The 15,514-nt window shown below is 39.2% G+C and overlaps 1 protein-coding gene across 1 annotated transcript; it reads right to left on the reverse strand.

The window, feature by feature from the left end:
• Positions 1 to 436: 436 nt before the first annotated feature.
• Positions 437 to 8,926, reverse strand: LOC107549502 (synaptotagmin-14-like). Its single transcript, XM_016230617.1, has 7 exons — positions 8,317 to 8,926; positions 5,405 to 5,548; positions 5,093 to 5,316; positions 3,370 to 3,807; positions 3,080 to 3,260; positions 2,862 to 2,918; positions 437 to 1,054 (listed from the first exon to the last, which is right to left on the reverse strand). Exons 1-7 carry the CDS (start codon positions 8,924 to 8,926, stop codon positions 738 to 740), a joined length of 1,971 nt encoding a protein of 656 aa, XP_016086103.1. The 3' UTR covers positions 437 to 737.
• Between the last annotated feature and the right edge of the window lie 6,588 nt (positions 8,927 to 15,514).

Here is a 15,514-nt window from a genome sequence, read left to right on the forward strand (position 1 = left end):
TATATATATATATATATATATTTTTTTTTTGTACAAGGTTTCTTGTATGCCACTTTTGGTAATAAAAAAGTATTTTTTTCATAGAACGTCTCTATCTGCTCTTGCCAAACCACATCCGGTCTGTTGGCAGAAGTGATGAAATTAAACATGACTGAGCATGATGAACAACCAAGTTCTTCTTAGTTTAGTTAAGTCCTTCCAAACTGCATTGAGATATTTTAAAAAACACATAAATTCTCTATAATATATTAAAGCACACATCTGAATTCAATTATCAGTTAACTGTAAAGTTGTTTTTCCAAGCTACAACAGTGGCATTCATAACATTAGTAGTGTTCAAAGATTAAAAATGAACCTGAATCAGCATTAACATATGCATAATGCAGCATTTACTTACACAATATGAAAACAAAAATCATGAGATAAATTTGATCAAAATTTGATTAAAAAAATCTAAACTTGATTTTCCTAGAATATTCTGAAGATTATTTTCAATATGAAGACACTAAATTGGGGCTGTCAAACTCCTATTCAAAAATGACAAGTTGCCAGTCTTTTGAAGCCATATGATAGATGATGTTTCATGAAGAAAGCAAGTAATATGGGTTCGGAGCAACATGGAGTAAATTAGGAAATAACTTTCACTTTAGGGTGAACAAATCCTTTCATTTGTACTCATTCTGTCCTACTAAACCTTCAGATGGACAAAAACTGCACTGCATTGTTTCCCTGCTCCCCTATGAATTGAGGAGCGTGTGCCACTGGCAGACCTGCTGTCCCTCTGACTCCTTCATCTGGGTCCAATGCTCCTCTTGTTCCTCTGTGGTGCTGTTGAGGCCCAGAGCGACCCAACCCACCCGCTCTCTCCTCTTCATGCTGCTCCGCCGACTGTACACCGACACCTGCAGGGTGACCTCAGACAGCTGGAACAGCGCCACCTGGAAGACAAATGTCTCTTTGTAGGTTGGGTTGGGCTGGCCACGGCAGACCGAGGTCTTACATTTGGACATCTCTTTCCCTTTGGAGTCCAGCATTGTAAGCTTCACGTAAGTGTCTGATGGAAAGGGAAGGGAAAAAGTGAGTGAGCCCCACCTGTTGGTGATGTTGAGCTCATGCACCAAGTTAAACACAGGGGCTATGTTCAGATAGGAGTACTACTACTGTGCAATATATACTGTATCCAGCATATAATTGCAGTACATTATCACATGACCTCATCGTGCATACATTTCCATGCTATGCACAGTATACTCTATACTGCAGCAATAGAAAAAGTTGTATGATAGCACACTACTAAAAGCCACTGAGATATTTGGCGAATCATGATTTACACACAAATCATACTATGTATTATGCCAGATTAAAGCAAATGCCAAATTATATCACATTGGCAATCAGTACCCTTATAACACTGTTTCTGGTGGATTTTCCAAGTATGCATTCATGAATGCATTTTGAGCTAACATTGCACAGCTGCTTGCGCAACAAAAAGTACTTTCAGAGGTTTGTCATGAACATTTGTGTTGTTGAAAAACTGATCAGTGAATGTGAGGTGAAGCTGCTTTAGCAGTGTTACAATCTATGAACTTTAAATCGTTATGGATTTTTTAGGGTAATGAGGTTAGCAAGATGCTAACAACCAGAATGAAAGTTAAGCTTACTTTGACACCACCATTGCAGTTTGTAGTTAGTACAAGTGGAGTAATACCGAGTATACACGATTCTAGGCCCCATTTTCACTCGCTGACTGTTTTCTGGTAATCGCAGACAAAAGCCCCAAATCTCAGGCCAATCAGTGCTCATTCAAGTGAGTGACGATAGGATAGTGTGAAATACTGAAGACACAATCTGAGTGAAGTGCCAATGCCAAACCCAGTCTCTTGCAGTGTGAAATGTGTTTTGACCGGAAATTACATCGGCAACAACCTACAGCCAATGAAAGAGCAAGATATTGGGCAAGGGAAATTTCAAGGGGAGGAGTTGTAGTCTTACAGCATTCCCTGTATCATTTCGTGCACATGGGTTTTGTAAACAAGACTGCGTTGTCAGGGATTCTTTCTAATGAAATATTGTGTAATATGTAAACCACAGAAACTTCATGATACCCAAAACATGTGATGTGGTGTGAAAGGAACAGTGATCCAGCAGCTTTAAAAATTGTGTAGTGTATGGCTGCCATTAGTATGCAAACTAGGATTCGCTACTGGTGAGTTAGTGATTTTTAACCACTCATAAATATCCCCATGTCTCTACCACCCTTTAAAACCCACTGAAATAGGTGTCCTGAGAAATCGCACTTTCTGCATATTCTGGCTAATCGGATGACTGAGAAATCGAACCGTTAGCATTCCCATTCTCGATGGCAGTTGCTTTGGACCCAGAAGTATGCGACTGTGCTGAGCTATAAATGCCATGTGACAAATTATTCTAGAGCTAGAGCCACAGGAAAATAACGTCCAGCAGTGACTAACAGGACCATACTAACTAGCCAAACCTTACCTCCTTGGTTTGCTGGGTTTCTTGACATGTCTTTGAAGGGCTATTAAATCTGGTTAGTAGCCCTTCAAAGACATGCCAGGAGGGCAAAATGAATTCACAGCAGATTTATACATAAAAAATATTGGTATTGTCCTCCCAGCGAGATTTGGGGTTAATTTACTGTAGACCTATGTCCAAACATTTTAAATGTATTCTACAGGATTCTACAAATCTACAAAGGACAAGGAGTCTACAAATACATTGCAAAGAGACTTGACTGAACACACAATGGCAGTAAAATGTAGATGCAGTTGAGTAAAGCAGACAAAGTAGGAGAGTGTTAAATGGGTGGTTTTGAACTTTCGACATGGCAGTAAACTTACCTCTCATGATATATAGTTGCCCACTAATGAAGCGTTTTACACAACAAAACAGGCCAACTACAGGACAGGACACAGAAAAAAGGGAATATGATAGAGTCACAGATAAAAGGAGAACAGTTCAGTTACAAGCAGAACACAGAAAAAGCATTAAGAATGCACATGCATGAAACAAGTTTGCTTTTAAGAGGATTAAGCAGGTGGACTCTTGCATTTCTTACTGGGCAGTTTATCGGTGGCAGAGTTTTTAAAATGGCTGCCTTTAATAACCTCGGCAGACAGTCTTCCTGTGGTGGAGTTGTAGAGGAGACCCAACAGAAGCTCTGGAGTGGAGGATTCACCAGTGGAGTGGTATGACAGAGCTCCCACACTACGAGAGACACTCACCACTGATCCACAGACCTGACGAATAGTAATATTAATGGATTACTATTACAAAATGGATAGTTCTAACTCTGAAATCGTATTGGCTATGGAAAAAGTATACTGCATGCACACAAACACTGCTTACAGGAACGGATGTGCCAGGTTCTAGTGTAACAGGCAGAGCAAGCTTGCCCTGCAGATTGAGTTTGGTTAAGTAGAACACCTTCTCCCCTAGGACCTTCTCCTTCTTCATGCGCCGTACACTGTAGAGACGGAACCGGACTGCATAGTCCCCCAAGGCCTCCTTCTCCACGCATGAGAACCGAAATGTCTCTGTGAAGACGGGACAGGGTCCCTTCTGGACTCCTGTCTTGGCCCTCTGCTTCTTGGTGGGCAGTAGAACCAGGTGGACCTGCCAGGAAATGTTCCCTGTGCTCCTAAGGGTTGGAATATCTGTGGCAGCGGTCACTGTCACCGCAAGTCGTTGTTCACTGGGGTCATATTCAAATGCCACATCCAGTGTACCATATTTCCCCAGTGCCTCTGGTTCATATGTTTCTGGAAGGGGTGGGAGTAAGCTGTCCTGTCAAAGAAAGGGAAAGACAGGGCAGATGGGATAGAGGAAATGGTAATTTATGGATCTCCATTTAAAAAAATAAACAGGTCAAAGTTCTTGAGGGTGCCTGTGTTGGTGACAAGGTGGTCCTATAAAGACAATTAAAGAGGTCATATCATAGATTTTTTTAGTTATCTTCTTGATGTCATAATTTTCTTTTTATGGACGTTTTCCAATCTGCCCATTTAGTTGTGCATCATAATCCACACCGAAATGTCACTGAAACGGTTAAGATTGGAAATTAATCATCAGGAACCTTGTTAATAATAAAGGTTAGCAGGTCTTTCCCATTGTTAGGAGCCATCGGACGGATATGCAGAGTTGCAGGTGCTACACACATCCAGGAGAAGTAAAACGTTTGGCTAACTTTAAATTTTCCAATAGCAAAATGAACATGGATAGTTTGGAAACACTGAATAGAAATCATTGGTATGTTGATGTTCATGTTTTGAAATGTATTAATTTGACATCAGAAAGTTATTAAAGTTTAGAATGCTGTTTTTGCAGCTTAGTTTCAATAAATGCTCTTTTTGGACTGGGAAGTAAATTTTGAATACTGAGTTACTGTATATAGTACTATGAAATTTTGCCTCCAAAGATCAAGGAATATGATTCCTCATGATACGACGCCCACCGAAGTAGCCTGGCTTCATGTATAGTACAAGAAGTCTATGTCAGTATTCAGGCTTTTAGTGTCTCCAATCACAGGCAAACTCAAAGGCAAACTTACCAGATGTGGCCAGAATGAGCCAAACCCCAGCCTGAGAATCCTTGAACTGTTCTCCTTGCTCCTCATAATTAAAACCATCAGTGAAATGACTCATGTGACAATGAAATGAAATTTTAATAATCAGCTGAAAACATTACTTCACAAGAGTCTAAAAGAGAGGACACTAGTGAATGGGAATCCAAACAGACAGGGAAAAAAAATAATTGAAGAGAAATTGATGACAGGCGTCTTAGTTTATCAGTTTGGCATTGCAAAAGCATTATTGTGGATGAACACACTCTGACTTAAAGAAAACAAAATGGATTTAAAAAAAATCTCATGTCAAAAAACATGGGATTTGTGAAAAAAAAATGTTTGCAAATATTTGTCTCTACATTAACTGCAGTGAACAGCTCTCTTGGAGACATATTAACAACACTGTGTGTGGATTTCATCAGTTTCATTGGTGAATAAGAGCATCTGTAGGTAGGACCGTGATTCTCATAGAAGAACACACCGGAAACGACGGGCCGAGTCGCTCACCTCCGGGCCCAAAACAGCTGTGCTGTCACTGGGAGCGTCCTCATCACAGCCCTTATTCAGGTAACTCTCTGTGTCCTCAGGGTCTTCACTGCCCTCGCTGATCTCACTTCCACTGCCCTCTGCTGAGTCACTGCGGCCCCTTGAGCCACACTTGAGATCGTCTTTGTCACGGTACGGTGGAGGCTGAAGTTCATTCAGGGAACTTGAACCTTTTTTCCTTTTAACTGGATAGTGAGACAAAAATGCAATAAGATTACATCCTGATTACCACATAATTAAGAGTATTTCATCAGACGGTGTACAATATTTTACCCTGCTCAGCAGAGGCCTCACTGCTGCAATCCTCATTCTCAGTATCCTTGTTTCTCCACCCACTTCTCTGCTGATGAGAGTCCTTGTGTCTATTTGGAATTTCGTCCTCACTCTCAGATGATCCTTTCTCTGGACAACCCCCGTCTAAGAAAGAATGGAGATCTACAATTTCAGATTCTAAAAATGCCCTAAAATATCCTACTGTAAACCTTTTGCCGATCCGTGATATGAAAAAGGAGAAGGAGTGATTATTAATTTTCCTACCCTCTTATAATTTCAAACTCACTGGTATTTTAAAACAAATATTTTAAGAATCTTTACAGATTTCATAGCTACCGGCTTCAAAAAGAAAAAAAAAACACACACACACCTAAAATAAAATCTTCATGATCGATATGATAGTTTCATATGAAGTACAAGAGGCAGAGTCAAGACAGAAAAAAGGGACAGAAATTTAAATAATTCTTCACTGATAATCTAGCGAATTCTCCCCAGATGCTTGCAACTAGCCTGCATTCGCATCCAGTATTAAAAAAATTCCTACTTTTGTGTTTGATGAAAAAAATAAACAGCTTTAGCCAGTTTTGGCACAACATGAGAGTAACATAATTTTTAAAGGTGAAGTGTTTAATTTCTGAGACAAAACTACTTACACCAAACACAAAAGTAATGACTGTTTTCAAACAGTTTTCCCACACTCTCCTACTCCAAACCTTTAAACACACTCCAAGTCCACTTCCACTGTTCGAGGAAACAGGTAGCACCACCACAAAACTGATATCCTTTGTTAAATTAGAAGTTGACAAGTTGGCTACAGTGTTCTACTCTTCAAGAAGTCAGCCAATAAATGGCTTAAAGTCATCTCTACATGTCAAATTGGGATATGAAAGTATTTCAGCAGTGAAAACATTACACACTTCACCTATAAACAGGAAAACATCAGTAAAAGCAGGGCCGTCAATAAAATTCACAAGGTCTGGGACATAGTTTTTATAGTTCTCCACCATCTTCCCTGGGTCCAATGAGTACGCCAGTGGTGCTCATTCCTGTTCTTGAAGATCTGATTTTCTAAAGAGTTAAGTTCCAAGCCTGCTTTAACTTAAATATTTGTAATTATCAAGTGTTCTTTAAAGTCTTTGGTAGCTGTTTAAGATGTTTTTTTAATTAGGGCTGAACTATGCTGGAAGATAGATTTCCAGGTACAAGACTGAGCAAGATAGGCTATAGACCAGTGGTTCCCAAATTTAGTCCCCCAACTCTGCACATTATGGCCGCATTCATCATATGGTTCAAGTGACCTAATAACAATTTTTTCCTCCCATACAGCACAGATCGGATATGACCCATGAACATGTAAGCAGGAAAAAAGTGAATGGATTCTGATATTCTCAGATCGATTTTGGGCTGGGGTACTCTGGGACCACGTTTGAGAACCATTGCCATAGAGCAGGGGTTTTCAACCTTTTAGGACATGCGCCCCCCCAAGTTTGTCTAATTTCACTTGAATTCAAAATTACTTTAATGTTTAAACTGACAAGACTTAAAATGCGTGAGAATAAAAAGCTTTCTTGAGGAAGCAGCACTGGCCTGATCGTTAAGATAGTTTTGGGGGGCTAAGGTGACAGATAGGGGGGCTGAAACCCACCTAAAAAAGGTTTAGAACCGCCCCTGGTATAGCGTGCGTAATTATACTGAAACATAAATATATAACCAGTTTACCTGATTTAATGTGATGGCTGAGCCGGTTTCTGAGATAACAACATGCCAATCCGTGGTTGGATTTCCGACATGGCTAACCGTAAATCATCTTACACTGTCAATAAGCGTGACTGATACTCCAGCCAACTCTGCTCTAACTGTCGACTAGCAGTGGGAGTCAGATTGCCCCCTTGTGGATTGCTAAATATTTGCTAACTCATATTCATAAATCCTCAAGGGAATGTCTCTGAATTAACTGATGCTCATATGGTTCAAGTGACCTAATAACAATTTTTTCCTCCCATACAGCACAGATCGGATATGACCCATGAACATGTAAGCAGGAAAAAAGTGAATGGATTCTGATATTCTCAGATCGATTTTGGGCTGGGGTACTCTGGGACCACGTTTGAGAACCATTGCCATAGAGCAGGGGTTTTCAACCTTTTAGGACATGCGCCCCCCCAAGTTTGTCTAATTTCACTTGAATTCAAAATTACTTTAATGTTTAAACTGACAAGACTTAAAATGCGTGAGAATAAAAAGCTTTCTTGAGGAAGCAGCACTGGCCTGATCGTTAAGATAGTTTTGGGGGGCTAAGGTGACAGATAGGGGGGCTGAAACCCACCTAAAAAAGGTTTAGAACCGCCCCTGGTATAGCGTGCGTAATTATACTGAAACATAAATATATAACCAGTTTACCTGATTTAATGTGATGGCTGAGCCGGTTTCTGAGATAACAACATGCCAATCCGTGGTTGGATTTCCGACATGGCTAACCGTAAATCATCTTACACTGTCAATAAGCGTGACTGATACTCCAGCCAACTCTGCTCTAACTGTCGACTAGCAGTGGGAGTCAGATTGCCCCCTTGTGGATTGCTAAATATTTGCTAACTCATATTCATAAATCCTCAAGGGAATGTCTCTGAATTAACTGATGCTCACACTCCACAGGTTGAAAACCCCTGCCATAGAGAACCCTAGTTGGCCACCATGGTCACATGACAATTTTCCCTGGTTGTTCTCCCAATATGACGGCCCTGGTCAGGAGTAAGACAGCAAATATTATAAAGAGAAAGGTCCATTTGTGTGTGTCCTTGGTTGAAACCTAGTGTGGAATGAAGGGAACAATGAAAAATCAAAGAGAACTGGTGATATAGAACCATCCCGTTAGAAAAGCACAACACAGCAAGTCCAGCATCCAGTCTCACCTTTACCTCCTTTGTATTTTTTTCTGCCTGTATCATCTTCCTCAACACTATTGTGCTCTCCATTCTTTTCATACTTTGATGCTGATGTATCAGTATCACCAGACATTTCCTGAGAGTCCTGCTTTTTCTGACTATTACCTGGGTGCATCCCAGTAGCATTTTCATTGTGGTTGTCACCTTCCTCCTTGTGTTTGCCAGACGAGGAAGCGTTCTCTTCCTGAGCGACAGACTCTGCCTCTTTTGATGCTTGGTCATTGTTCCCTTTCTGGATTTCTGAGGTCGGAGACAAGCTTTGTGGTTGGTTTGGGTCCCTCTTTTTACGATACCAACCTTTAGCGGGGGCGTAACACCACTCCCACTCCTCCTCCTCAGTTTTTCTTGCTTCCTCTTGTCTTTCTTTCTCCCTCTGGTTTTCCTCTTCATTTATTTCAATAGTCCACATAGAGTTCTTTTTCGATTTTCGGCTCTTCCGACCTTCTCCTTCTCCAATGTCCGCAGCATTACCTTCTGTCTCCTGACGCTTCAGCTTGCGGTTCCTCCTCTCTTTTTGGACTTCTTCAGAAGAACCCTCAGCCTCCTCTTTCCCGGATTTGTCATCCTCTTCGGTCATTTAAATATCAGCCACTAAGTAGTAGAAATTGTGTTGTTTACACAGAGGTCTTCCTTCTTATAGTAACGCAATCCTTTGTCGTGAATTAATAATGACGCTTGTTTTTGTTCACCAAACTTGATAGGTCATTCATAATTGATAGAAGTGTGGGACAAGGGAGGTGAGGGGGTACAAAAATATTTGATCTATTAAAAAGGATAAAGCACTAACACAATTAATATTCAGGAGCAATTGGTGCATGTTATCATGGATGAGGAAGATGCTCTCACCTCTTCTAGCGCAGATGAGTTCATGAACACCACAGCTCCGCCCCCCACCTGAGGACAGGAAACAGCACTTGCAATCAAGAAAGTGCCTACTAACTCTCTTTGACGTCATCGACTTGACAATTCTACAATTCTACATGCGCAATACGAGGACAAAGTTCAAAATACTTAGCTGTTAAAATGTTGCCGGTGACAGTCATGATATCTCTCTTACGCGCACTTGTGACACTGTCACACGTTTTAATCCACTCAATATGTATTATGATGATTTTATACATATTTGAGTTTTATGGATTTACATGATATCTTAGCCATTGTATTCCTCTGACCTGTTTTAATGTGTGTATGTCTTTAAATGAGTCTGGGTCTGCCTGTCACGAGACTGATCACATGACAGGAAACAGGAAATGGACAGTATAATGGAGGCAGGATGACAAGCGAACACTCTCCCTGCATCCCAATGTTTCATAATATCCATCCTAAATAGTAAGTGAGATTAGAATAAGTGTGCCCCAAAGCATAGTATGTTGAAAAGAGTATGCCAGAAGGCCCCGGACGGTCTACTATTTCAGGTAGATTTTTGACGTGTGGATCCATGCACACTCTAATGGCTTATAATACCCACAATCCATTGCACTTTGACGAAGGATTCGGTTGAGAACTACAAACACAAATAAAAAGCATAAAAAAACTACAAACATGGTGGATGTGCGCGACCTACGGTTAAGTAGAGAGGTTTAGATAAAGGGGTTTAAGTTACTAATAATCAACATTTAACCTGTTAAAAATACGTATTTAATGTTATCGGTGTTATATTTCATCTGCAACAGCAATGTAAACTTTTATAAACATCCATTTTGGTCGTTAACTTTTAAATGCATCGTTAAGTAGAAAATATGGGCAGAGTTCTCCACATAAAGACCCGCGGCTGGCAGATCAGCGGGCTACTTCTTTTCTCTCCAGTACGGTAGGAAGTTAAATGAAATGAAGTGTGGAGGATGTTAACTGTGTTTCAGGTAGATTTTTGAAGTGTGGATCCATGCACACTCTAATGGCTTATAATACCCACAATCCATTGCACTTTGATGAAGGATTCGGTTGAGAAATACAAACACAAATAAAAAGCATAAAAAAAAACTACAAACATGGTGGATGTGCGCGACCTACGGTTAAGTAGAGAGGTTTAGATAAAGGGGTTTAAGTTACTAATAATCAACATTTAACCTGTTAAAAATACGTATTTAATGTTATCGGTGTTATATTTCATCTGCAACAGCAATGTAAACTTTTATAAACATCCATTTTGGTCGTTAACTTTTAAATGCATCGTTAAGTAGAAAATATGGGCAGAGTTCTCCACATAAAGACCCGCGGCTGGCAGATCAGCGGGCTACTTCTTTTCTCTCCAGTACGGTAGGAAGTTAAATGAAATGAAGTGTGGAGGATGTTAACTGTGACAAGATGATTGACAGGCCAGGTTTACAGTGACAGGGTGCGTGTATCTATGCGACAGAGCGTCCGTTAAAGATGCAATTGTATGATATGATAGTATGTCCCAAAGCTTGCCTACTCTTCTACTACACACTCAAAAGTGTGTACTTTCTCCTCACCAAAAAAGTACATACTTTAAGGGCGTAGAATAAGTAGGCACATTAGGACGCAGCATCTCTGACTTACAAATGCGCTGGCGGTCACCCATACTGGACTGTGGAGTTTTATTCTGACTCACCTTTCCAGATACAAGCTTTTGGACTTTTCATCCTCATGTTGTTCAAAACCTATATGATTTTGTTATTTCTTTGGAAACACAAAAGTATGTCCTGCTCAGTCTTTTTTTTATGCAATGAAAATACCTGAACACTCAGGCCTACTGGATTTGTCAATTAATCATTCAGATCAGTTTTGTGAATTAAAAAAAGTTTTTTTTTTTTTTTTTACAGTGTTATTAAATCTAAAGATAAAAATAGTTTTCATATACTGAAATAAAATAATAATAATTAAAAAAAAATCTTAAGGGAAAATTAGTAATGGACAAGTTTAAGATTTAAGACTAAAACTAAAACCAAAATAGAAAGCTAGTAGAAATGAAATATCAAAATTCCCCCTTATTTGGTCTATGTATCCCAGCATCCGCTGTGCTGAATTATTTTGTAATGTTTTTAATTATTTATTTTTTTAATGATACTTTTACAGTAACTACTGAGTCCTGACATCTTCAGTTCATGGTCATTGTTTTGATGGAAAAGATCAACCATGGCTTTCTTCAAAATTTCTCATTTCTTGTTTCACGGAAGAAAGTCAGAACAACATGAATGGGAGTAACCACATTTACTTTTTGCATGAATTATCACTTTAACAACTATTTCACCATATTATTGCCAGTCTCTTTAGTTAGAGTTGATACTCAGGCATTTCCACTTCTATTTTTCAAGAGTATTAGTTATTTAGGTTATTAAAGGTGTCTTCGGATTTTAACATTTTGCGTTTTCACCATGTAAGCTATTGGTCTTCATAAACACACTAAATACAAAAAATTATCATGGTATTGCCATGTTTTGGTCAGGGTAGAATGAGTATCTTTAAATTGAAATAGCAACATGTCAATATCATGTTATCATTCAGTACCATTCAGTATCATTCAGCTAAATATTATTAAAGCTGTGGCCTATTTAACGTCAAAATCCTTCAGGTATTTTATTATTATTATTTTTTTTTACTAATGGCAAAACACACCAGATGACAATGCATCAGCGAGTAGCTAAGCCTTCTTGTAGAATTACAAATACAACTTCATTGGACCACCTGGCGGGTCAAAGACATGGATAACAGATGGAGACCGCGCTCACATGCTGCTATAAAAACACTGACCATTTCATAACGCGACGACATCATATCAACAAAGCAGACTATGAATTCAAGATATTTCTGTCTTTGCACATGCATTTTTTTTTCAACGACTTTACTTAATTAAAAAAGCGTTATTGTATTGCACTTAGCTGTTATTTCATGCAATACGCTTGCATTACTTTATATGGCTGTGTCCGCATTAGCACAAACCAGCTAATGACCAAAATGCATTAAAACTTACACTTAATAATATAATAAAACCGCTTACGTCTAACACCCCTAATCGTCTCGCGCAAAAGTACGTTCAGACCCACCCAGTTATATGTTGTTAGCTATAAAGATCACGGTGTACCCTACCCACGCTGGTCAGTGATGATACTCACCCTCAAACGCCATGATGCTGTGAATGGGACGTGATAAGGGGTGGTGTAGAGAGAAAGTGTTTCCATGCTGTTGTTGAGAGAATGCACTGGGACAGTGATGCATGCTGCAGCGCGCGAGACGAAAACATAGTCTACACTGTAAAAGTGACAGCGTGCAATTGTAAGCTTAAGAAGCTACTTATCATAACGCTTAAAAATGAGTCGTGTTAGGGGGTGAATGAGGCAAGCTGGTTGATATCAGCAGCGGTTCCGAGTAGCTATCAGCACGGCTGTGATTCAGTCATATGCAGAAGCTTGCAGATATGCTGCCTGAAGTCCTATAGAAATGATAATGTTGGCTTTAATTTAGTTTGAGCTACTTTTTAACCATTCACAGTAAAGGTCTCTTGTCAGAAGTGGGATTTGAACCCACGCCTCCATTCGGAGACCAGAAACCTCAGCTTCTGAGAAGGTTGTATTGTCTTGAGTCTGGCTCCTTTGACCACTAGGCCACTCTTACAGCTGTGGTAAAGCACTTGATGACCAATGTTGGCACATAGTGCGCAAATGATATCACTTATACAGTAAACACAACACTTTTCACAACTTTGTATTTTGGTTGCAATTGGATTGTTGTTGTTGTACAACGTAAAAAAAAAGTAACCAAACGTTGTTGAAAATACCAACCTGGTAGGCCCATGTTTTCTTTAAGTAGTCAAAAAACGTAAATGTCCGTTTTGTCTGCTACGAAAAGGAAACTAGACCAATCTGCAACTTTTGGGAGACGTTTATTCAGGTGTTAAAATAACTAATCTGCACGTTGGAATAAGACGTTTAAAAAAAAAAGTCATTACAGTACCAAAACACAACTATATGCCAAATCTCCTATGGTAGGTTCTGTTGGTGTAAAAATATCAGTAAAATAACTAACATTTTATCATTAAAGGGGTCGTATGATGTTGCTAAAAATAACATTATTTTGTGTATTTGGTGTAATAATGAAATGTGTTTATGCGGTTTAAGGTTCAAAACACATATTATTTTCCACATACTGTACATTATTGTTTCTCCTCTATGCCCCGCCTTTCTGAAACGCGACGATTTTTACAAAGCTCATCGTTCTGAAAAACGAGGTGTGCTGTGATTGGCCAGCTATCCAGTGCGTTGTGATTGGCTGAATACCTCAAGCGTGTGACGGAAATGTTACGCCCCTTACCATACTGTGATGCCATATCCAGGCCGGAGCGACGAGACAAAAACATTAAAACCCATTATAAACGAGGCATTTGCATCCAGTGGGGACATAATTACGGATTATAATGACTTATACTGTCTTTTTACGTGTTGCGTTGCATCGTGCCACGTAAACATAAAACCATGTCTGCATTTGTGATCGGAGAAATGACAAACAACAAGTGCTACTCTACACTGCTCAAAACTCGCGTTTGAATCATCAGTGGCAAATTCTTTAAATATAAAAAATGTACTTACAGACTGTGAGTCAGAACAGCCGGCATTGTAGTCTACTCTCCCAGGATCAGGAAACAGTACTCCATAAAATGCGCTGGACACATCTGAATATTTGGGTTGAACTGTTCTGGAACAGTGTTGTAAATACAACTTAACTACTGATTTCTAGTCGTGTCCTCTTTTGGAAGGCCAAACAAAGTAGTTTCGCTTTCACAACGAAACACACAGCGTCACACACGGCGGGCTAGAGTGAGCGGAGGCCGGCGGGTTAGAGTGAGCGGAGGCGGGCTATATATATGTGTGTGTGTGTGTGAGCGAGAGAGAGAGAGAGAGACAGGGTCTATAAGAGACATACGCTTATAACACAATGACAGATGACGGACCATATCATTTGCACGTGCTTTTGCGTCTTGAGAACTCACTCGCGTGCTCTCATTTTCTGTGCGCCCACAGATCGCGATAAGGAGAGTGACAGCTTTGAATAATTATTAAATGAGTTTGCAAATGTGATATTGATTTAATACAACAGTTCAATAAACAAGTACTGCCTGATTTTGCTCTATTTCATCAACGAAATAGTTCCAAATAAAGTAACAGCTCAGCCGCTGCGCATCTCTAAAAGCAAACACAGCGGTGTTTCATTCATGAATGAAAGTGCGTTTTTGAACGAATCTAGTGAGTCAGTGATTCATGATTACCCATTCATAAAGACTTGTTTCATTCCTGAATGAATCAGCCGTTCAAACGAATCAATTGAATGAATGATTCAGTGATAAAATCAGTGACTTGCCGCCACCTGCTGGCGGTTTCAGTTTCATTTTTAGGTAGCCTATAATTTCAGTTATTTAAATCATTTAATATTTCTGTTTTCAAAATGTTATATTTAAAACATTAATCTAAACATGAATTTATGAATTTAATTGCACTCATGCCATCTCTGAGCCTCATTAAACGTCTGAAAATGTACCTACAAGCCACTTTTGTGTTCTTCTGTGCACCCTCTTTAGTACAAATTATTTTTTTATTAATACTAATTTCATATGATTGGTACCGTATTTGTCTTATTCTACTTCTTATTATATATATATATAAAAAATACCTGTAAATCACTTTAAGGAGTCATATATCACCTGATATTAGGAAGGCTAATTTTTTATTATTGATCAGAAGGTGCTCCTAAATTTTTTTTAATTAGGAGGACAAGCACTCCTAAAAGGAAAAGTAAGCATAGAGCCATATATATCAGTATATTAGATCCTGCATGAGGTCTTAAAGAGACAGCAGCCTAAATAAACCTGCTGCTGTCTTTCATTATACAGTGAAGACTATCCAGTGTTATTTTACAGTTGAATAGATTATAGTTAGACCTAACTGAAAACATTTATTGTTATTGTTTGTGCTATTGATTGTCATTAATTTATTTCTTCTTATTTTATTATTGACTATTTACTTGTCTTTTTTAGTTAAAATAAATTCAATTCTGAGTGCATGTGATTCTTGGGTGGGGAGGGGGCGTGGTCCATGAGAAATAGTCCTGCCACCACAGCTGGAAAAAAATCCTAGGAAACACTGCATGCATTTAATAAAATTAAGAAAAATGCATTTACAAAGGTAAAAAGAAAATGCCCCTGAAATCACTTTGA

This window comes from Sinocyclocheilus grahami, unplaced genomic scaffold, assembly GCF_001515645.1.
Source record: "Sinocyclocheilus grahami isolate Dianchi unplaced genomic scaffold, SAMN03320097.WGS_v1.1 scaffold374.1, whole genome shotgun sequence".
NCBI lineage: Eukaryota > Metazoa > Chordata > Actinopteri > Cypriniformes > Cyprinidae > Sinocyclocheilus > Sinocyclocheilus grahami.